Source organism: Lissotriton helveticus, chromosome 3_1, assembly GCF_964261635.1.
Source record: "Lissotriton helveticus chromosome 3_1, aLisHel1.1, whole genome shotgun sequence".
Lineage (NCBI taxonomy): Eukaryota > Metazoa > Chordata > Amphibia > Caudata > Salamandridae > Lissotriton > Lissotriton helveticus.
In genome coordinates this window covers 73,263,153-73,286,088 of record NC_136061.1, presented here as the reverse complement: position 1 = coordinate 73,286,088, position 22,936 = coordinate 73,263,153, and the positions used below count along the sequence as shown (strand labels likewise).

Here is a 22,936-nt window from a genome sequence, read left to right as displayed (position 1 = left end):
TTTAGTTTCATGGTCCGCAGTGCACACATTGGGGCATATTTACAAGCGAATTGTGTCACTGGAAAGTCACTTTTTCCAACGTTCCGGTGGCACAAAGCCCTGCACCATATTTACAAAGTGGCATTAAGTGGTATTGCTGTGGGCGTTCCACCGCCACACCCATTGCTTTTTGTCACTGCCCAAGATTACAAGGACGTGTAAACCTGAAGCAGCGCCAAAAACTAACGCCATTGAAAAGCAGGCACTAAATTGGCCCAACAAGAAGAAATACTTTTATTTCTCATCGTTTTTGCTCTTCCTAGGTGTGCTGCATTCGTCATTAAAGATTGTTTGTGTGCAGGAAGTTGGGAACTTTTTGCTCATAAACAATCATTCACTGCAACCCATAAACCTTTGCACAGTGGTGCTAGGGTTCCTGTGTTGGAGGAAATCATCCCTGCAACGCAAACACCCTTGCACTAAGGTGCAAGGCTGTCTGTGTTCGGTGCTAAGCAGCTTTTTTAGTGCCAGTGCAAGGGAAAACACAGGGGTGGGCCATATTCTTGCAAATACGGCATATGACTGTGTGTTTGAAATGACGCTGCTCTGCCTCGCAGATTTGCTTGCCGTACCGCGGTGCGTGATTTCATTGTAAATATACCTCAATGTTTTACTTCCTATTTATAAGGGAGTGTAGGATGCCACTACTCGGATTGCCCCTGTAAAGCTGGCGGTGGCAATCCTCCAGACATCTGCATTCGAATTCCCCCCCGCCATATTAGTATGGCGGGGGGGACCTTGGCGGACGGAAAGACCGTCCGCCGCTTTTCCGCCCCGGTCGCCTTGCGGCCTAGGCGGAAAAGGATTAATATGGTGGCGGTGTCTATTAGACACCGTCAGCCATATTACAATGGGCTTAGGGAGATGTCTTTCCGTGGCGGCATCGGCATGCGGTCTTCACTCTGGGGGCCCCCTGTGGGCCCCCAGAGTGAAGGAGAGGTGGGGGGTGCACACGGGGGGGTACCTGTGGTAGCCCCCTTCATTTGCATAAATAAAGCGGCAGGCACCACGCGGTGCCTGCCGCTTTGTTTATGCAAATGGAAAAGTGCATTTTTAGCATTGTGGCGGGCGGTGCTGAGAGCACCGCCCGCCACAATGCTAAAAATACAGGATGCGCATGCCACAGTGGCCGACGCATCCTAATACCCCCCGGGGTACCCCCGCCCTTATGGCGGGCGGTCCCGATTACCGATGGGATGGTGGGCGGACTAAGTCCGCCTGCCATCCTAATGGACCCCCTAGTCCATTAGGAGTAGGGGGTCCATTGAGATTGAGAAAATTGTGAGGCAATTGAGTAATATTTATTTGCCAACAGACGAGCACAGTTAGAGATATTTCCAGTAGCCAGCAAGGATGGCATGGACATTTATGGAAGCAACAGAAATTGTCTCACTGCCTCAAGGAAAGTAGACAAAAGACAGCTACATGTGTGGTGCAGTAACCCCTTAACCTCCTGGGCTCCAATGTCACAGCACCACTTCCACCCCTGGTGAAATCCGGCCAGACATGCATGTACATGACTGCTAATGTGGTGTGCTGGGTCACAAACAGGTCGCCCATCACTGGCTCTTGGAAGAGGCCTATGAATGAGGATGCTAAGGAACCTCCCTGGAGGAGGTGGCATGAGTAGGAGCAGAATTGGCCAATGGGGAGGGTATGCAGTGGCACGACTGATTCGGACAAAGTGCAATTTATTTATTTATTTATTTTTAAAATGTATAAAGCGCATCGTATGCCCTTGGGCGTCTTGGCGCTAAGACTCACGGGAACCTTCAAATACCCAATTTGCTGTTTTAATCATGGCAGTGGTAGAGTAGAAGAAAGACTCATTGGTCAAACAGCCAGGTCTTCAACAATTTTCTAAATTGTAACAATGTAGGAGTAGCTCCGATCTCTAATGGAAGGGTGTTCCAGAGTTTGGCTGCAGCATTAGTGAAGCATCTGTCTCCCCAAGTAGCTGTCTTAGTTCTTGGCACAATGAGATGGAACACATTTGCTGATCTTAGTTGTCGAGCTGGGCGGTAGAACATGAGTTTCTGTCTAAGAAACGCCGGTCCTAACTGATGAATGGCTTTAAGGGTAAGGCATAGTGTCTTAAACTTAATCCTATTTTTCACCGTCAACCAGTGATAACCCCTGATTACATGTTTGATCGATTTATATTTGGGGGTCCCAGACAGCAGCCTTGCTGCCGCATTTTGGATCAGCTGCAACTTAGCAACCACCCTAGCCTGAGCATTCAAAAATAGACCATTACAATAGTCCAAGGCAGATAGTACCAACGAGCTCACCACCGTTTTCCCTCCTTTGTCCGAGAGGAATGGAATTATTTTTCTTAGTAGTTTGAGTTTGAAAAATGCAGTGGAAGCTATTTGATTGGCATGGTTTATGAAATTTAACTTGTCATCAAAGACAACTCCAAGATTTCGCACCTTCTGCACCGGAGAGAGTAAATCCCCAAGCAACGGAGGCCACCAGATTGAAGACCAGATGGGATAGAGTTTACCAAAAATGATCCGTTTCTTCCTGTGGGGTGTCATAGGTTTTTTGCCAAATGGCCATGTTAGCAGTAATGCTGCTTTATGAACAAAGAGTAGTCTTGACAGCAAGAGAGGTCAAGGTGCCTGGGAGTGCAGACCTCTCCATCTGAACATCTGGAGTGAAGTATGGTGTGTCGGAAGGCACTCCATGGCTTAGGATGGATATTGCCATGGATGCGATGGAGATGCTTTTCTCTCCTCCATGAGACTATTGAAGCTCTCCCAGATGGACAGTGAAACCTGACAGACAGACGTGCCAGGGTGCACAGACAATAGGCGGATTACCCCACAGTACAAAGTTTAAGAGCCAAAACATAATGGCATGGAAGTGAGATATAACAGTACAAAATTCTATCATTTCTAAAAAATGATTTATAAAATATTGGATACTTCAACATAAGAAGTTTCTTTATAAAATATTTGCAGTAGACATGTATTTAAAGTAAATACCTTCTATAGGAGCCAAATGTGCAAATCGACTTTTTTCTTATTACATTTTAGTAGATTACCCACAACATATTTTCTTGTTTTTACTGGAAAACAATCTGCAAACTTAGTGAGAGAATTTCCCTTAAAACTGGTACTATTTGTGAATGCCATAATTGGAGAAATCAAAATATAGTTTAGTCACTTGGTAAGGTGAAACATACACATTTTCCTTAGTTGCTTGGGTGGAAAAATCACATTGCACACCTCAGGCAGAGAGGACTGGGGCAATGGTGCACATGGTGTTACAGTGCTCAACAAGGGAAGGGGTACGGCAGAATGATGTGGGTGGGCTTCTCTAGGTGGTTTCTCGGAGGGATTTCGAAACATGATTCTGTGTTCAAACACACAAGGAAAAGAAACTTAAAAAGCGTGTGTTTAATTAATATCCAACAGCAAAAAACGCCTGACACGTTTCGTAGCAGAAGCTCCTTGCTCCCGGGTTACTCAGCGTTGGTTTCTACCATCACCATATATGATAATGTGATAACAACGGTGTCTAATGAAAATAAGGATTAACTTTAGTGTGATGTGATTTAAAACAATTCACTAAATTTAAGACATGAATAATGAATGCAATAATTGTATTGTATTGTATTGTATTTTATTGTATTGTATTGGAAGAAATTACCATTCCAAAATGGAAGCCAGTTTGTAGAGTATTGTCATTGACTTTGTAGTCCTATCTTTATGTTTGAAATCATATGTTTGAAATCATGTGCACTATATGGTGATGGTAGAAACAAACGCTGTGTAACACATTAAACACACGCTGAAAAGGAATTGGGCCCGGATTTGTTTTTTCTAAAGAGAACGAAAGGACGGATATAGATATATATATATATATAACTCTATCTATCTATCTATCTATATATAAATAGATAGATAGATAGAGTTATATATATATATATATATTTATATTTATATATATATATATATCTATAGCTATAGATAGATAGATAGATAGATAGATAGATAGATAGATAGATAGATAGATAGATAGATAGATAGATAGATAGATAGATAGATAGATAGATAGATAGATAGATAGATAGAATGATAGATATAGCTATATATAGTAACCACTTGTAAAGTCACCAGATGTTCGAAAAGGAATGCCTGACACCTGAGAGCAAGATTAATTTTGCTTTATTTTATCTGGTGACGCATTTTGACTTGTGAGTTCAAGACAGTTCACTTCGAAATAAGGATTTCATAAGCATAATGACAACTCTAAAAAGCATTACTCGTCTTCAACATCCCAGCTACCAATCTCAGTATCTTCCGATCTACTGGTTAACCATGCTTTTCTAACTTTGCACACTCCCAGTCAAGAAATGCAGAACAACCTCCCTCAATTTGCGCCCTTTAAATACATTACTGCCAGAAATTACAAATATCCTATAACAAAAACCTCTTCCTGCTCATCGCTTAACACCATACTCAATATGACTAGAAATCCCAATATTACAGAATGACAATAACAAACTAAAATATCACTCAACTTAGACATCATTCCCCCATTGAAAAACAACAAACTTTGATCAGGAAGCACCTGACAAAACTTCTGACTCTCACACAAACTAAAACTAAAATACAAAACAAACATTGCAAAATGCACATAGAAGGATTCCCCTACAACCACACACTGTTCACAAATCCAACAATTTCTGTACTTCCCTAATCAATGTAATCTAATTTCACAGACTGATGTCATAACCCTTGCAAACAAACTCCCACCCACTTCTCTGCGTCCTAAAAAACACGTCATCGAACCACAGCAGATGACATCACACAAATCAAAACCTCCTGCCTTGAACGAGGGGTCCACCCAGAGATGTAGAACAAGCTATGGTTGGCCCAGTTATAAAGAAGGTAGAAACAAATGTTGCATCTCTTTCTAACTCTAGACCCACATCTCCCTTACCTATTTTGGCAAAACTCAGCGAATCAATAGTTACATCTCAACTGAGAAGATACCTAAAGCCAACCACCTACTCTCAGCCGAATGATCTGATTCAATCACACAGGTGCAAACCACACCATCTAGAATTCTACAGACGGGAAAACGCTTCAGTATCTCAACAACTCATGCGTATCATCCGAGACTGAAAGACACCTGTGCTCCTACCAACACACCAACTCATCACCCCCAAATGGCAAAGGAAAAGACATGGGGGCATATTATCAATGGACAGCGATAATTATTGCTGGCCGTGCTTAGCGATAATTTTGTTATCGCAGGCTATCTCTGGAATTTTTAGCCCTGGTAGCTCGTTATTAACAACACGTTTCTCCAGGGCGATAAAAATTCCAGAGATAACGATGTTATCGCCGTTTTGCAGGGAACATCGCTGGTCGTATCAGCATAATCCACCCCAATGTTAGGGGTAGGTAAGTCTGGCCTTGTAAATATTGCGATGTGTTTATCAGCGATATTTGCAAGGTAGTCCATCCAGACTAGAGATGCAAAGGGAGGTGCTGGAAAAAAAAGGTGGGAACATGTGTTTATGCTTGTTAGCACCTTCTTGTAAATAGGGTGATATTTTTACCTCCGCTTTTTTGGCTTTTTACGCCAAAAAAGCAGAGAGATAAAGCCCTTGTAAATATGCACCTTGGTAGGAAACTCCTAAGCAAAGCGACTAGTCTTTCCCTCAATTGCAAAAATACCACAGCATTGACAATCTTCTAAATCCCCTTCCTTTTGAACAGTTTCGCTCATGCAGCCTACAGTACACATCAAATTTGATATATATCCTTTATCCTGTGATCAAATGTATTCCTGTTGTTCCCTCTCCTCCCCCTTCTGCCTTCTCCCTTTCTTCTTCCTACACAGTGAGACTAGATAAGTGTTGTGGTATATACACTGTGCATAACAAAGAAATAAGTGCACATATTCAATAAACGTCTCTTGCGTTTCGCCTTACCCGTCCATGCTGTGTATGGGGCTGCTGGTGGACAGCGGGCTGGGGGCACTCACAGAGTTCCCGTAGCCCCCATTACTCAAGGGCGTCTCGTTGCTGTACATGGCTTGCGCCGGTCTGTGCTGCGGGACAGCACCCCCAGATGTTGCTGTCCGTGCCACTGATTCAACATAGCTTCTAGGCTCTGTAGAGAGAGTAAAAGAAAAAAGAGAATTTTTAAATTCAGAGACTTTCTATCAATTTTCAGATGGAATCGTCCCACTTTCAGAATTCGAGAGGGGGAACCCGTTGTATGATCCCCAAGTGTGTATATAAACAGTAAGAGGTAAACCTAAAATGAGTCTTCCAGACAGTCCAATGAAACTTAAATACTGATGGCGGCAAATAATTTTAAAAACTGTTAAGGACGGTTTTGGTTCAAGTCCTCTCAAATCTGTTTTACTGTATATGTCGCTCAGCTGCCCCGCGTCAAAAAGATGTATTACTTGCCATTTAAACTGAACACAACTAAGTCAGATGAAAGTAAGGAGGCATTATTTACTCAACTGTTTAATGACACTTCTTTAAACAATGTCAAAGGAAGAAAGAGGAGAAAGAGGGAGAAAACTGCAGAAGAAAGAGGCAGTAAACTGCAGAAAAACGAATATGAAACTATTAAGTACCACGCGGATCTTGCAAGCTGTCGCACAGCCCACTAGTGTTATCTTCTGGTATACTTCTAAAAGAGATTTTCAATAGATTTTAATTTGCAGTCTAAAAAAAACATTGTTTTCTAAGCATATCATTGAGGGTTTGTGGCTGTAAGATTAAAGGGAAAGGATGTCTCACTCCTGTGTATCCCACAGGAGTCTCAGGCAATCTGAGGTGGAATCACCCTCCCCCCCTTGGAGTCACCCTCCTCCCCCTCCCAGGTTCCGATTCCAGCACTGCACAGGAGAGTCTGTAAAAGCAGTGCAGGGTGAAGGTACATGTGACCCGGAAGGAATCACAGACCTTCTACATTACGCATAAACAGTATTTTGACTAGTGGTCCCCAGTGTTACATTTCTGGATGAGTAGTGGGAATGCAAGCCAGGCCCCGGGAGTACTTGCATTTTTCTCTCTGAAAATAATTGGGATGAAGTTGATGAAGGTATTATCATCATATATGTATAGCAGTGGCCACTATAGCGGAGCTTGCACTCCGCTTTCCGTTGGGAACATGGAGTTCAGGCAAAAACTCCAACTCTGCTGTGTACCAGAATTAGCTCCTGCACCCACATCTCTTTGGTAAAACAACTTTACCTTTACATGCTAAAAGTCATATAGACAATTCACAAAAGTGAACTTTGAAACATTTCAGGAAGTGAGAGAGGTGATGATTTTGGCCCCCCCCTAACCTAATAAAAAGACCAAACAGATGCCTTGAACACAAAGACCACATCATATGCTTTTTAGCATGTGAAGGTAAAGTTATTTTACCATAGGAAAGTGGGTGCTGGAGCTAATTCCAGTACATAGTGGAGTCAGAGTTTTTGCCTGAGCTCCGTGTTCCTAACGGAACGTGGAGTTGGTAAAACTCTGCTAGCGGAGCAGAGTTCACCACCCACCACTAGTTTATTTTCAACTCAGCGGAATCCCCTTAGTGTTGCTCTGCCAACTCAGCCCACCCTGCCCACTTGTTTGCCCACGTCTTTTTTAGAGTACCCACTCAAACTTTTTTATCCCACTTACAGTGCTAGATAGCACCCTTACACATGTAGGCCCCATTGCCTAAGTGTTTCTGCGCTTGAAGAATAATTGCATACACTGCATGCACTTCCATTTCTACCCATGTCATACGTGCCAATACACCTGTCTCTATAATTTTTTAAACCACATAAGCTTTACGTTTACTGTCGGTAAACATCGTTTACAACGCGGTGTTTACACTGCAGTGCCTTTACAACGATGCCATTACAACGCAAGTCGTTACTACGACTTGCGCTGGATGGCGCTGTTGGACAAGGAATGTTGTAATTTTATATTCCAACACCTTCCATACTGTTAGGTGGACTGGTGTTGGAATATAAAATTATAATATTCCACAATCCGCGCCCTCCAACGCAAGTCGTTGTAACGACTTGCGTTGTAATGCCCGCGTTGTCAAGTACCGCGATCTAAAAGATCGCGTTGTACTGACATACATCTTTACTGTCTCTTCCCTAAGATTGCCTCCAAATCAAATCAAATGAAGAAATTCCTCAGATTCTTGTTTTTTAAGTGTCCCTCTTTCTTGCTTCCAAATGTTGGCATTCTGCTGTATATGGTCTTTTACTTCGCTGTCCTCAAGGAGAGAGCAAGCCTGTCTGTAAATATGTGTGTACTGAAAGAAATGTGTACTGGAAGTACCTATGATTCAAGTACAAATGCCAATACTTAATAATACTTAGTGTGTTCAATAGACAGGACAACTGTACTTTCCTGATAACTTGCATTGGTGTAAAATGTATTTGGGAAAAAACCAAAACTATTAACGAGTCTAGCAAAATAAATCAGGCATCTACTGCTTACTTTGGGAGTATTGGGGATCCAGTGAAATATGGAGGTCATCTCCCTCGACATGCCATCAATTAAGCACTACGTTTACAGCTTTAGGCATGTCACTTAAAAATCATCTACATCATGTGTTTAAGTCTAATTAGTTAAACCAAAACAAACAGACCCTTCAACCTTAAATGCATTAAAGTGCTTGGTGGACGGCACCCCTGGCTAGGTTTGATGGCTCCGCAAGGAGCCACGGTGCACAGTTTGGGAACCACTGCCCTACAAGAAGAGCCACTATTCTACAGATCTGAGGAACATTCCCACGTTCACCCTAATCATTTATTAATGACTTGAGTTGTACACACTTCTAGAACGTACCAACCTCGTTAGGACAGAAGGAGGCCTTGGCCTTCAAGAGCCACCACAGACAGGTCGAAGACAGCTGGGGCTGCGCAGTGACAGGCAACCCCACGGGTCCTTGGTGTGAAGCAGCCATGAGCAGGTGCATGCACGGCATCCAAGGGCACGTCCACACTAAACGGACGTCAGCAGCAGACGAGACGCACAACACGTACATACGCTGTATGCGTCACTACCGTAGGAACCCTGTGCTCCTGTCAAGTATGCCATCTACCTTCTCACCACGGGTATTATTTCTCTACCCCTCTCCACCCTCACTCCTCCATCACCAAACATGACTCCGTAACCCCCGGCGCCTGCCCACCTTGAAGACAGCACACAGGGTCTATGTCAGAAACACCCCAACATGCACATATGTAAGTTTCTCTGTTATCCTCGTGTGTGATCACAGGGCTGCACACTAGGAAACGGCGTCAGCCGATATTACTCCTAGAAATAACTCCCCGTTACTATTGGCCATTACCAATATTAACCCCTTGCACGCTGATGACGAGCTGGGCTCGTCATGAGGTAGCCTCCTGCTACGCTGATGACGAGCCCAGCTCGTCACGTAACATGCGGTTTCGCAAAAGTCAGCGTACGAGCGGAATTCCGCCCGCACGCATGCGGTTAAACAAACAGAACATCCTCTTGGTGCATCTACCGGCAGCTGTTGGGAAGGTAGAAATAAGGGGATCTCGCTGAAGTCCTGATGCACCCACTGCGAAGCTTGGACGGATCCCAGCCATGCCAGGTGTGTGCCACATGCAGTGCGGATTCTGCCCAGGGGCACAACATGCCTCTGCACACCAGATTGAGGAGTTCAGGGCACCGAGGCCCCAGTAGATGCATTCACTTGCTCCTGTGAGTGCAGTGTGAGAGGTAGACCAATCAGAAGGCCGCTGGGGCTGCATGCTGCAGGACTTTATGGGCAAGATTTGTGACCAAGTCACGCAGCGCAGCAAGTCATCTTGCTCTGCTACACTGCGTGACAGGGAAGGAATGCAACGTATTTAAGTCAATGTGCCACATTCCTGCCTTTTCCCTTATACTGGCACACAGTGTGCTTTCTAGCGCTAACACAGGCACCCTTACACCATGCCTGCATTTTTAAAGAGCGTTGTTTTTGTGCAAGAAGCGGCTCCTTCCTGCACAAAAACAATCAACCAAGGCTTTTTACTCTTCCTATGCATTTTTTTTGCAGTTTTATATAGCACAAGCTCGCCTAAAAATTATTGGAGTGTTTTACATGAGCACCAGTTACATTACACAGGGATACCTTCTTTTTGGTAGGTACGGGGAGATTAAGTGATTTGCCAACAATCACAGGAAGCTGAGCTGACGCAGAGACTTGATCCTGGTTCTCCAGCTCCAAAGTCGGCAGCTCTGGTCGTAATGCGAAATGCAGCACACATAGAGAGAAGAAAAAATGAGGAGAAATAAAGATGTTTCTTCTCGATACGTCTCACCCGAGGAGGCGTAGGCTTGTAGACCATTCCCAGGTTTACCACTTCTGGTAAATCTGGGAATGCATCAAAATCCGTGGGTGTTGCACGGGAACACCCACACGACACCCATGGAAATGACTCCCTGGTGCAGAGCAATTTGCGCTGCGTTGCATTACTCAAGATTTATGAAGTCACTCAGGGCCACACAGGGTGCGGCTTCATGAATCTCATTTTTAAGTCGTGCCGCGCCTGCACCACGTTGTGTGGTGCACGGCGATGCAAAGGGCTCCTAAATATGCCCCAACATACTTATAGCGAGGTAAGTTAGAGCTCTCTCCAGTTCCTCCGATACAACGCGTAGCGGCATCCCTGTCTGGACAGGGCTGTCAGGACTTATCGATCGAAAAGATGGGGCACCAGGAGCGGTAACGCACCTGTGCAGCTTGCATCAGTTAAATAGCAGACAGTGTGTCAATGACGTGGTGAAACCACACCACTTAAGTGAATATAACACAAAGTGCTAAACCTAAGCAAAAGAAAGAATGAGCTAAAGGCGGGGCTTCAGCTGCGTCTAACTGGCCTCTTTTAAGTGCCCTGGTCAGGTCACTGGACAGGGCGCCACAGGTTTGCTTCTTTTATTACTACTTTCCTTCATTTTGGAGGGTTTTGAGGAGTTTGGGGAGCGGCGTTGTTAGAGGGTGCACATGGACACCTCAACACCATGGGCCATAAGGTGCACCTGTGTGTCTCTTTAACTCGTTGTGGGCACCGGGCAATCCCCCGATGCGCCGCACGATTGGGGGCCGGTTTTGGGCCCAGGGGGCTGTCTTTGTTACAGGGCCGTTTTTGCAGCATAGCTGCAAAATTGGCCCTGTAACAAAATCGGTCGAAAACCGGCCCCAGCAAAGAGCTCGGTCGCACCCCCAGGGGGCCGGCCGAGCACTTTGCCAGGGCCGGTTTTGGTTCTCAGTCCGGCCCTGGCACTGTCTAAAGTATATGCACTTTACTGGCGTTTCTTTCAAGTTAGTGTATGAGCTGCAGACTGCACAAAGAAAGCCCATCCCTGCTCACTGCTTTCGAGCTGTGCACCTGCTGCACCCGGTCCTCTCCATAGCGCACAGTTTGCACAAGACCACATGAGTGTGTGACGTGCAATGTGTACGCCTGCAGCTCTTTTTGTACCTATGCACTGTTAAAATGAATTTGCATATATACAACATGTGATTGTTATTGCACGAGCTGCAAACACTGCTATTTTCCATAGGAGAGGAATTACTCAGTGATCCAGGAGCACAAATACACATATCTGTTTATGTCCTTGCCAACGCCCACAATTCATGCGCCTCACGGGACAGGCCAAACAGATGCACAAACATGCAATAGGGCCGAGAGCTTTGTTGCTGTTCCTGAGAATTCCTGGTGCAGACACAGATGACGTGGGTGCAGTTATCTTTGAAGACCCTTTCCCAAGACCACCGTGTGTGCTCTCTGGCACTTAAAGTACACCGACCCCCTGACCACTCCTAAAGTCACTTGAAACATATGCCAGGGATGTTGACTCCGTGACCTTTGACCTGGGCTGAACAGAACATTCCATGGACACAGCCCAGCTCAAGAGGCGTGGCCTAGCATGCTGCTCTATTCAGCATTTTGATTAGCACACTGCTAGGATGTGATGCAGCCACGGCCGGTAGTGGGAGTACCTGCAGGGCGGTGACGTGGGGAGGGGCAGGGTGGGGGGTAGTAATCTATGGATTACAGAGTTTAACAAGTAAATAAACATATAAATAAATAAAACGAATTTCGTTGCGTGCACTGCATCACCAAATGTGATGCAATGCGCGCAACAAAATTTGTTTTATTTATTTATATGTTTACTTACCTGTTCAACTCCGTAATCCATACGTTACTACCCCCCACCCTGCCCCTTCCCCTCCCCACGTCACTGCCTGGCAGGTACTCCCACCACCGGCCGCGGCTGATGTGATGCTACTATTCCCCTGATGTTCATAGGCTCCTGCCTCCACTTTCTCATTGGTATGGACCATTGTTGTTCATCTTTCACAAAGGCTGGTTCTAAATGGGCACATGGCAGGTGCAGCTGGCACCGATCGGAGGTAGGTGGTCAGGAGGCGAGGGGGATGTGTAAGGTAAGGGGGAGGATGCGGAAAGGGGGAGGAAGTAGAGGAAGCAGATAAGAACATTTTTAATTAAAGATCTACCTTTTTGCCGCTTCCTCGACATCGCTCCTCCACAGTTCTCCCGTGCTCGGAGTCGGCCACATGCAGGAAGCACATCCATTGCAACCAATCACAACGCTGCCTTAGCACTATTGTGATTGGTCTGAGCGCATTGTTTCGGTGCTCAGACGCTGACTGGAGGCCTGGGCATGTTCTCCACATAGGCTGCGATGCATCCTGCATGGAGAACATGCAAAGTGCGCATGACTGTTTTGGGCGGCCTGAGAGGGCCGTCCAAGCAGTCATTGCACACTGTAGGAGGGTGCTACCACTCCTCCCCTGCCCCCGCCCCCTCGCATAAAGCTGTGGGCAGATGTAGGAGAAAATAAAATTAAAATAAACAAGTTATTATCATGTTATTTTCTCTATCTTTCAGTGCAAAAAAGCAGTGGGGCGACGCTTCTCCGCCTTAGCAGAGGAGCCGCCAGCGAACCACACAAATGGTAGAGTGCAAGCACTGGTTTGTTATTTTTCTCAAGCACTTAACGTGAATTCATGTGTTTGGAATTAACCGGAAATGGTCACCCTTGCACCAGCATGATTCCTATTCAGATTTCTCAGACACTTTTTTAGAAATAATTATCAGAGATTGTAAACTTTTCAGTGCCGTAATGTAGTGATGCCTTCCTCCCCCCCCCGATACCTGCAGAATGTGAAGAGGGGTCCCTAAATCTCCTATATTACATAGATATTCATTGGACTTGGGAGGGAATGGGATCCCCTGAAGGAATTGGGACCCCCCTGCCCTACAAGGCTTGCAGTGGCTTGTGTTATGCTCCTGTACGTTTCAAGCATTTTATCTGTAAATTAAGTAATGCTTTTAAAATACAGACTTGAAATGTACAGTAACTTCAGTTAGCCAATCGGTCTCGCCTATGCTAGATCTATTTGTTTTGCCAATGTTTTTAAGACATGTTGCACAGCAGCGTCAGCTGCTGTCCAACATGACTTCAAGTTAAGAGAAAGAAAGTGCCATGAAGTGGCCAGCGTAGACTACGTCATAGTGGGTATTATATTTTTTTAATCCATAGTGCACAGAAGGCCACACTGCTGGCACACACTGCCTGCGTTGAAAGAGGCTAGAGTTATCCCCTTACTTACAAAGTCAGGTGCGGATGCCTCTATCCTTAAAAACTATAGGCCAATCTCCCAGCTTCTGTACTTAGCTAAAGTACTTGAACAACATGTCCTCAAAATACTCTCCACCTTTCTTGAGGAACATAGACTGCTACATCCTAGACAAGCTGGCTTTAGAGCTCATCATAGTACGGAACTGGTGATGCTATCTGTTCTGGATGAGAAGAGGGTCATGGCTGACAAGAAAGTATCGAGTGCCCTGATTTTATTAGATCTGTCAGCGGCATTCGATACGGTCAGCGATAAAGACCTCTTGTCCCGTCTTGCTAATGTGGGTATAGAGGGACCTGCCTATCAATGGCTTTAATCCTTCTTGACTAACCGGGCGTGGAGGGTACAGTTAGGTGATCAGGTATCGATCACCGGTCCCTTGATATGTGGTGTGCCGCAGGGCTTGGCGTTGTCCCCCTTGCTCTTTAACCTATACCTACAACCATTGGTGGAGATCCTGGCCCAATTGGATTGCCAGGTCTTCAATTATGCAGACGTCACTCAGCTACTTGTCCGGATTAACAACTCCAGTGTTACTCAGGAACACATACAAGAGGTGCTGCGTTTCACAGCGAGCTGGATGACTGATAACTCACTTAAAATAAATCCAGATAAGACGGACATTTTGGCTGTCCCATACATCAACAGCCCCTGGTGTGACCTGTTTTGGCCGCGGGAACTGGGTGTTATCCCTACCCCAGTCCCAGTGGTTAGAAGCCTGGGCATCAAATTCGACGCAGACCTTTCTATGAACAACCAAGTGTCGGCAGTGGTTGGTATCTGCACAGGGCTATTGAGGTGTTTGCGAAAACTTGTCCCCCTCCTCACTACAACATCCCTTCAGGTTATCGTTTCGGCCACAATATTGTCCAGGTTGGACTATGGGAATGCCCTTTACATCGGCCTCCCTTGGAAACTAACAAGAAGACTACAGGTTGTGCAGAACGATGCGGCGTGCCTCATTTTTGATCTACCCAGACGGACTCATGCCTCCCCACTGCTCTCGAAATTACATTGGCTTCCTATCAGGCAGCGAGCATCTTTCAAGGGCCTTTGCATTGCCCATAAGGCCATCTATGGTCAGGCCCCAGCCTACATCAAGGATCGCCTGATGAGCTCCATCCCTGCCAGGACCCTCCGTTCCTCTGCAGCATGCCGTTTGGTCACTCCCCGGTTTCATTTGTCTAGTAAAGGAGCATAGCCTTTTCCACCTTGATTCCACAGCTCTGGAACAACCTACCTGAAAATTTGGGCAAGGAACCTGTCCTTCTCTCGTTCAGAAAAAACCTCAAGACTATCTTGTTTCTGGAGGCACTGACCACAAAATAATCTCGCCCACACTAGCTCACATGCACTGCTTGTTGTAACATTCTCCTCTAGAAGCATGAAGAGACCTGATGGTGAACCTGCGCTATACAAGAATCAATTAAAAAAAAAAAAATAGGAGGGGGAAGCAAATTGAGGGGGGATGGGGAGGGAGCAGAGCAAACAGACAAGAGGGAGAAAGGAGTTGCAGGGGAGGAGGGATGAAGTACCAGACGGGGGCAGGGGAAGTGGGTGGGGTGATGAAGAAATAATACCTCAATCATGTGGGGAGCAGCGGACGGGTACTGATTAAGGTGAATCTATCTATGCTTGGTCCATGCTCCACAGAAAGGAACGGAAGTAATGCTTGGCCTGTGCTGGCCTATTAGTAGCCTACAAGAAGAGTGACACTGAGCCAACAAACGGTAAGAAATGGGCTGGCTCCAAGCCCTTAATTGTAAACAATAGTGTCTCACAAGTGAGAGTGCATGCTGCGCATGCGCTGTTGCAGGCTCAACATAAAAATTATGCGCTATTGTTATATCAATTAATATATAGCAACAGTAGCGGCTGCTACCAAACAGGCGACAGGGGGTGGGGGAGGAAGGAGTGGAGGGACAGGAGAGGGAATTAAAAATACATTTTCAAAAACCCACTTACCTAGATTCGACCTGCCTTCTGTGGAAGCAGGAAGCATCCAGGTTCCCCTGAGCCAATCACAACGCTACAATGCAGCATTGTGATTGGTCTGAGCACTGTGGTTCAGCGCTCAGACAGGGAAAGGGACCCTGGGCATGTTCTCCTCCCAGGCTGTATTGCAGCCTGGGTGTAGACCATGCAAAGTGCACATTAATGTTTGACCGGCTCCAGAGGACCAGTCAAACATTCATGCGCACTTAGGAGGGTGCCACCACTCTTCCCCGTACTCTAAAAAACCCAGCCCTGCCCCACTTCCAAACAACAGAGCCAGTACATTTAAATAAAGTTATAATAACGATAAGTTTTTATAATTTTATTTTTCCATTTTTAATTGCGCACTCAGTGAGCAGTGGGGCGCCTTAGCGGAGGAGCCGCCACTGTATAGTAATCTTTATAGATTACCACAGAGAGAAACACAGGATATATTGCAATGAGATTTGGAGAAAGTGGGGGGGCGTGGCTAGCGGCCAACGAGGATGGTGGCTGCCTGACGAGGCTCCCGAGCCCACCGCCCGTAATCCGCCAAGTTCTCCTGAATTGCAACTCGGGGACCCCGTGGCAACTCGGGAATCCCCGACGGAACATTCCTGCCTGCTCCGGTGCTGCGGCTGAGCCGTTTCAGGCACCAAACGGAGACGCGCTGCCCGACGGAGCCCAGCGACCCTTCGGCGCAAAATGGCGGCGGCCCCGGGACTCCGGAGCACCGGATCCCCCAGCGTGACCTGGAAGCCGGAGTGAGAGCGCTGACGTGCGGCCCGGAGAGAAGCGGGGAGGACCGCCCGGCGACCAGATCTGAAGCCCTCTACGACGGAGGGGAAGATTACCGGGTGAGCGGAGCTGGGCCCCTCCCCCCCTCCCGGCCCTGCGGCGATTCTTTCCTGCCCGGGGGCCCGAACTCGAGGCCCCGGCGCTGACGAGGCCTACCACCGGGGGTGAGTGAGCGCTCCTGGCAGACGCGGATTCTCCACGGCCACTGCTCCGGCGCGGATGTCGCCCCCCGAGGTGGGTGCGTTCCCCGCGCCGGGCCCGTGAGGCTGCCGGCCCAACACCCGCACTATTGGCCCGTCGTGTGTCCCGGTGAGGCCCCGGGACTATCAGCCCTACCCCCGCCCACGCGAACTGCCAAGAAGTGAGGGGCCCTCCCTATAGGGCGCAGAGAGGCATTGGTGAGACCGTAGAGGTCCCGAGAACGCTGTGGTGACCTCTGCCGCCCTGCAGGGCCGACGCGATCGGGGGTGTGCGCGCTGGCCCGACTGCGGGGGTTCTACAACGGAGTTCCGAGATGGCCCGGGCCTGAGGAGGGGGCTTGATGGGGCCTTGAGGAGTGATGGTGCATGACTGAACCCAGCGCCTGCTGACCGGGCGGGGAGAGGACCCGGTGGTGGGAGAGAGGATCCCCCCTTACAAGACGACGAGGTGGCCGGGGGGCGCTGCGGGACGGACCTGGAGCCCGCAACGAGGATTCCATACCAGCGGCCCCTGTAGTGGCGGAGTGCGCGACTGGCGTGGCAGACCCCCTCGCCTGCAGGGTATCGCTGCCTGGATTTACTGCAAGCACACCGCTATGGGGAAACCGAAGGGTCCGAAGGGAGAGGTAAGCCCTAATGCGGACCATCTGGGAACATCTCCTCCGCCGCCCACGGACCTGCAGGGCCTGCAGGACACGATCCTCCAGGCGATCGCGGACACGAGGGACGCCCTACACCGCGATATCGCGCAGGTGTCGACAGGCCTTGGTCTCCTTCGTGCGGACCACGCAAAATTGGCGGATAGGGTCAAGGAGACAGAGGATAATATTGCAACCTTGGCGCCGGCGCAGAAATCGATGGGAGGTCGACTCACCGAGGCGCTGGACCGCATTCAAGCCCTGGAGAGGCGAGCCGAGGATGCTGAAAACCGCAGCCGCAGAAACAACGTGCGCCTAGTGGGCCTTCCGGAAAAAAAAGAAGGTACTGACATGGTGGGCTATCTCGATGACTGGCTACGCACTGTAGTGGCCCCGGAGGGTCTCTCCCCCTTCTTCACATTGGAGAGGGCGCACCGCGTCCCGACCAGACCCCCGAAACCGGGCCTGCCCCCTCGCCCCGTGGTCATCAAGCTGCTACACTACAAAGACAGAGACTGGCTGTTGCAGCGGGCCAGGGACGCCGGTCCCTTCCAAGTGGACAACAGCAAAGTGACCCTGTTCCCGGACTATACGTTCGAAACACAAAAGCAGCGCGCCTCCTTCCTCTCCATCAAAAAGGAACTCCGCACGGAGGGCATCCAGTACTCCCTGTTGTTCCCCGCCAGGCTCAGAATAGAACTGGACGGCAAAGCCCAATTCTTTGCAACTGCGGAGGAGGCCTGGGCCTGGTGGGACACCTACAAAACAGGCACGGACGTGGCGCTTTTTAGGGCCGAGGAGGTGCGCCGGACTCAACCCACGAGGAAATCGCGGAGGCTCAGAAGACTGCAACGGCGCACCGGACAATCCCAAACGGACAGTGAGCGGCAGGCAGCGCTCCAGGCGGTGAAGGATGTCTCCGGGGCGACTCTGCACCTTTCGGAGAAGGACACTGGCTCAGAGCGCAGGGGCTCGGGATCAGAGACTGAATTATCGGAGATGGGCAAGTCTGGCGGTCCGAGGCTCACACCACAAACCTCGGAGGTTATCATTGGCAGCTAACCTCCCGACATTGGCCTCCGGGCACAAGTAGAAGACAAGCCGATTGGCCTCCGCGCACACCTGAGCAGGACGATGTTAGACTGCTGTTTAGTAAGTTGCACTGTATTTGGCGGATGGGGTCTGTGGAGACGAACCTGGAATTTCTTAGTACCTAGCTCACGCTCCCCAGAGCCCATAAGGCTTTCGTGATACCAATCACGTACACATTGGAGTTTTGAGCACGATTGCTCGCCAGTTTGGATAGGAACTACTCTGTTGCGGTTAGGTCCTGTTCTGGGGGGGAGGGGGCCTGGGGTAGTTGGGGATACTCGGGGCAATGTTTGGGGGGAGGGGCTGTTGAATTTGTGGGGAGGGTGGGACATGTTGCCGAACCTATTGTCTGGCTGCCAACCGAACCTGAATTGACTCTTGCCTATTGGGACTATGGCTAGCATGGGATCATTGAATTGTGTGTCCTGGAATGTGCGGGGGCTGAATACGATGACGAGACGACACAAAATCCATTCCTATCTGGTCCGAAGGGGGGTGCACATCGCGTTCCTACAGGAAACCCATCTGACACAAAAAGAGGGAGTGGCGCTACAGCGTAGATGGCGGGGCCACCTCTATTATACTACATACTCGGCCTTCGCTAGAGGGGTATTAATTTGGATTAGAGCGGGTGTCCCTTTCCAGATCACTAGACACACTGTGGACCCGGATGGGCGGTTCGTAGCGATTGAGGGCCTGCTTAGAGGCCGACACATTGCACTTGTTAGCATATATGCCCCCAATGTGGACCAAGCGACATATTTCACTAAACTCTCTCGTACACTGGCTAGTTATTTCACTGGTCCGCTGCTACTGGGGGGGGACTTCAACTCAATAGCGGACATCTCCCTGGATAGATCGCACCCACCACTGCAGGCATCCCCAGTACACAGACTAGCGAAGCTCCGAGCAGACTGGCAGGGAAAGTGGGGCTTGTCAGATGCTTGGAGGACACAACACCCGAAGGACCGAGACTATTCATTCTACTCCAGTATTCATGACCTCCATGTCCGCCTCGATACCTTCCTATGCTCGCACGCAGTGCTCCTGTCGGTGGCCCAGACGGAATACCTAGCGCGAACGATTTCCGACCATAATCCATTACTCCTCACACTGAATTGGATGAACGTGCCCACACTTATCCCAACGTGGCGGCTACGGCCGGACACGCTTGATGACCCACCTTTCCGCGGGGCATTGGGAGAACGAATTGAACAATACTTCGCGGAAAACGAGGACACTGCCTCCTCTAGATCTCTAGAGTGGGACGCATTTAAGACAGTGGTGAGAGGGCATTGTATTGGGAGATATGCGGGAGCACGCAGGACACTGATAGGGGATCTAGATAAGGCAGAATCTGCACTGCGGGAGGCGGAGCGGGAACGCCCCAACCACCCTGAACTTCAGGATAGAGTCAGCAGTGCGCGGGAGGCGGTGGCGGTTGAAGTAGAGCGCCTGCACAGCTTCGACCATAAACTGTACCTGACGAGAACCCTCGCAGAAGGAGATAAGCCCGGGGCACTCCTAGCTTGGTTAGCAAACCCCAGCAGACACAGTACGCCAATTATGACCCTTAAGGAGATTGAGGACTGTATACTCCAAACACAGCCGGAGATACTGACCTGCTTCCGCTCCTATTACGACCGGTTATACCGGACCAGGTTGGTGAACCAGGGAGCAGCAACGGACGCCTTCTTGGCGGACCTGCACTTGCCCCAACTAACCCAAGAGGACGCTGAGTCCCTGGGCAGTCCGATAACTCTAACGGATATAAGAAGCGCAGTGAAACACTTGGCGCGCAACAAAACGCCGGGACTAGACGGATTACCCGCTGAATTCTATACCAGATACCTTGACCAGTTGGCCCCGCGCCTCCGAATAATCTACAATGAAGCCAAGGAGGTGGGCTGCCTCCCTTGCTCAATGCGCGAGGCCATAATGATTCCCCTCTTAAAGCCTCGAAGAGACGGCACGGACCCGGTGTCCTACCGCCCGCTCTCTATGTTGACGACGGATTACAAAATCCTCAGTACCATCTTGGCCACCAGATTACTCTCCCACATGCAATATTTAATCCACAGCGATCAGTCGGGATTCATACCCACTAGAAATACTACGCACAATATACGCAGGCTCCTTAGATTAGTGGATGACCCCCCTCCCGGAGCACAGTCCCCCCTGGTGCTGGCGGTTGACATTGAGAAGGCATTCGACAGCCTAGAGTGGGATTACCTTTATAGAGTAATGGGACTCTTTGGATTGGGTGAGGGGTACATGGCGTGGACGAGGGTACTATACGCGTCGGCGAGTGCCAGAGTGAGAGTCGGGGCCTTGATATCGGAGAGTTATGGGGTGGACCGGGGCACCAGACAGGGGTGTGCGCTATCCCCCTTGCTGTTCGCACTCGCAATGGAACCTCTAGCGGCGACTGCCAGAAAGGGGGAGTACTATGGTGGCCTGGACTCCAGGGATGCCCGCCATTTTATTTCCCTGTATGCAGATGACCTGCTCCTTTTCTTGGAGAATGCGGGGGAAGCGGTGCGGGGTGCCGAGAGGCTGTTGGACCGCTTTGGCGATATCTCGGGGTTACGAGTGAACTGGTCGAAGACTTGTCTCTTCCCACTGCGGAGTGAGGGGGAGCGTCCCTTGTCCCATTCATTGGCGAGATGGGAGCCCAATTGTCTAAGTTACCTGGGTGTGCACATTTACCACGACCCTGCGACCTTACTAGACGGCAATATCGGACGCTGCATCAGAGCCCTGCAGGGTAGCATCTCCTTCTGGGCGACCTTGCCCCTGTCCATGTCAGGCCGGGTATCACTACTGAAAATGATAGCCCTTCCGAGGCTCCTGTACTTCTTCCGGACCCTTCCAATATGGATCCCGGGGACAATCTTTAAACGGCTAAGATCAATGGTAATCTCCTTTTTATGGGGATCAGGCAGGCGTAGAATCGCGCTAGCGACGTTGACCCGCTCGAAAAACGAAGGTGGTCTGGCAGTCCCGGACTTTGAGTCATACTATCTAGCAGCCCAATTGCAGCACTTTACGCAAGAGGTTGCAAGAGCCTACCGGGGCCCAGAGCACGAGAGGGACGCCGGAACGCCCCGCCATGTTCTGGCATACATAACTATGCAGCAGAAATTAGTCCTTCGGGGTCTCTCCCAGGAGGAGCGAACACTGCGGCTGTGCTGGAACAAGTCACAGAAACGAACGGGGCTGAAACACCCATACGCGCCCGAAATCCCACTGGGCATGGTAACGGCGCTACCGCACGGGGGGGACTGGTCAGGGCTGCAGGATTGGGAGGAAGCGGGCTTACAAATGATAGGAGACCTCTACGACGACGGGGTTCTGGTCCCCTTCCAGACGCTGCAAGAGCGATACGACCTTCGGAGAGGCGACTATCTCATACACGCAGCGGTGGTGAGGGCCATCCAGGCACACTGGGGCGAGGGGCTAACAGAACCACAGACAACACAGGTGTGTCAATACGCAATGATGGCAGCGGGGACGTTCAAAGCAGTCACATGCCTTTATTCTCGACTGTCCTCAGAAAACATTCAACCCCTCACTTCCCTCAAATCGAAATGGGAGGCGGACCTGCAGAAAGAAATACCTGACGCAACGTGGTCCCAACTTGTACGCAGGGCTAGAAATAGTACGAGAAACACACGCTTCCAACTTATACATCTATATATCCTCCACAGAGCCTACCTGACGCCGGGCAAAGTGGCGATGTATTTCGGAGACGCAGAAGCGGCATGCCCTAGGTGCAGCCTGTTGGAGGCGGACCTGCTTCATATGCTCCGGGATTGCCCTCGCATACAAGAGTACTGGGACGAGATAGGCGACACATTGAATACAGTAACAGGCAGGGAGCTACACTATGGTACTGAGGTCACACTGCTTCACTGGTTCCCGCACACACGTAAAAATAAGTTAACAAGCAAGTTCATAGACATGGGGCTGCTCCTCGCTAAACGGGAGCTGACCAGGGGCTGGAAATCGAGGAAGGGCCCAACACACAGGAGATGGCTCTCCGAATTCTTGAAATGGGCAACAGCCGAAGGCACACTTAGGTACCCATTAGCCCGCCGCAGCTTAGACGAGAAAGCGCAGGACTCAGCGAGAGCATGGGAGGCGTTGGTCCAGGCATTGAGAGACGACACACTGGAGGACCTAGATGAGGTAGAAGCTGAGGGCCCCCCGACCCCTTTAGCGCCCATCGTCCACTCGGCACCGCTACCAGACACACACACGCAAGAGAACATTTGAAACTCCTTTGACATACACCATGTTCATGGACATCTGCACCAGGCATAAGCATAGGCACGTTGCGAGGGAGGGGGTGGGGCACAGACCACTGCAGACTTCTCAGTACCCCGGCGATTGCGAATAGCAGCAGCGAAGGGGAAGGGGGGTGTAAATACAAAGCAGAAACTGATTGTTTTATCCTCCTCATTAGTAGCTCAACACGTCTATGAGCACACCTAACCCACTTGATTCGCCGCCCGACCTCCGG

The 22,936-nt window shown here is 49.3% G+C and overlaps 1 protein-coding gene across 2 annotated transcripts in view; it reads right to left on the bottom strand.

Annotated features, from left to right (window-relative positions):
* Window positions 1-22,936, bottom strand: part of TNS1 (tensin 1) — a 1,078,078-nt gene that overhangs the window by 55,649 nt on the left and 999,493 nt on the right. For both annotated transcript variants that reach the window (XM_078679262.1, XM_078679263.1), the window contains one exon: window positions 5,993-6,173. In XM_078679262.1, coding sequence (XP_078535388.1) covers window positions 5,993-6,173 — 181 coding nt within the window. The remainder of the gene's footprint in view (window positions 1-5,992; window positions 6,174-22,936) is intronic.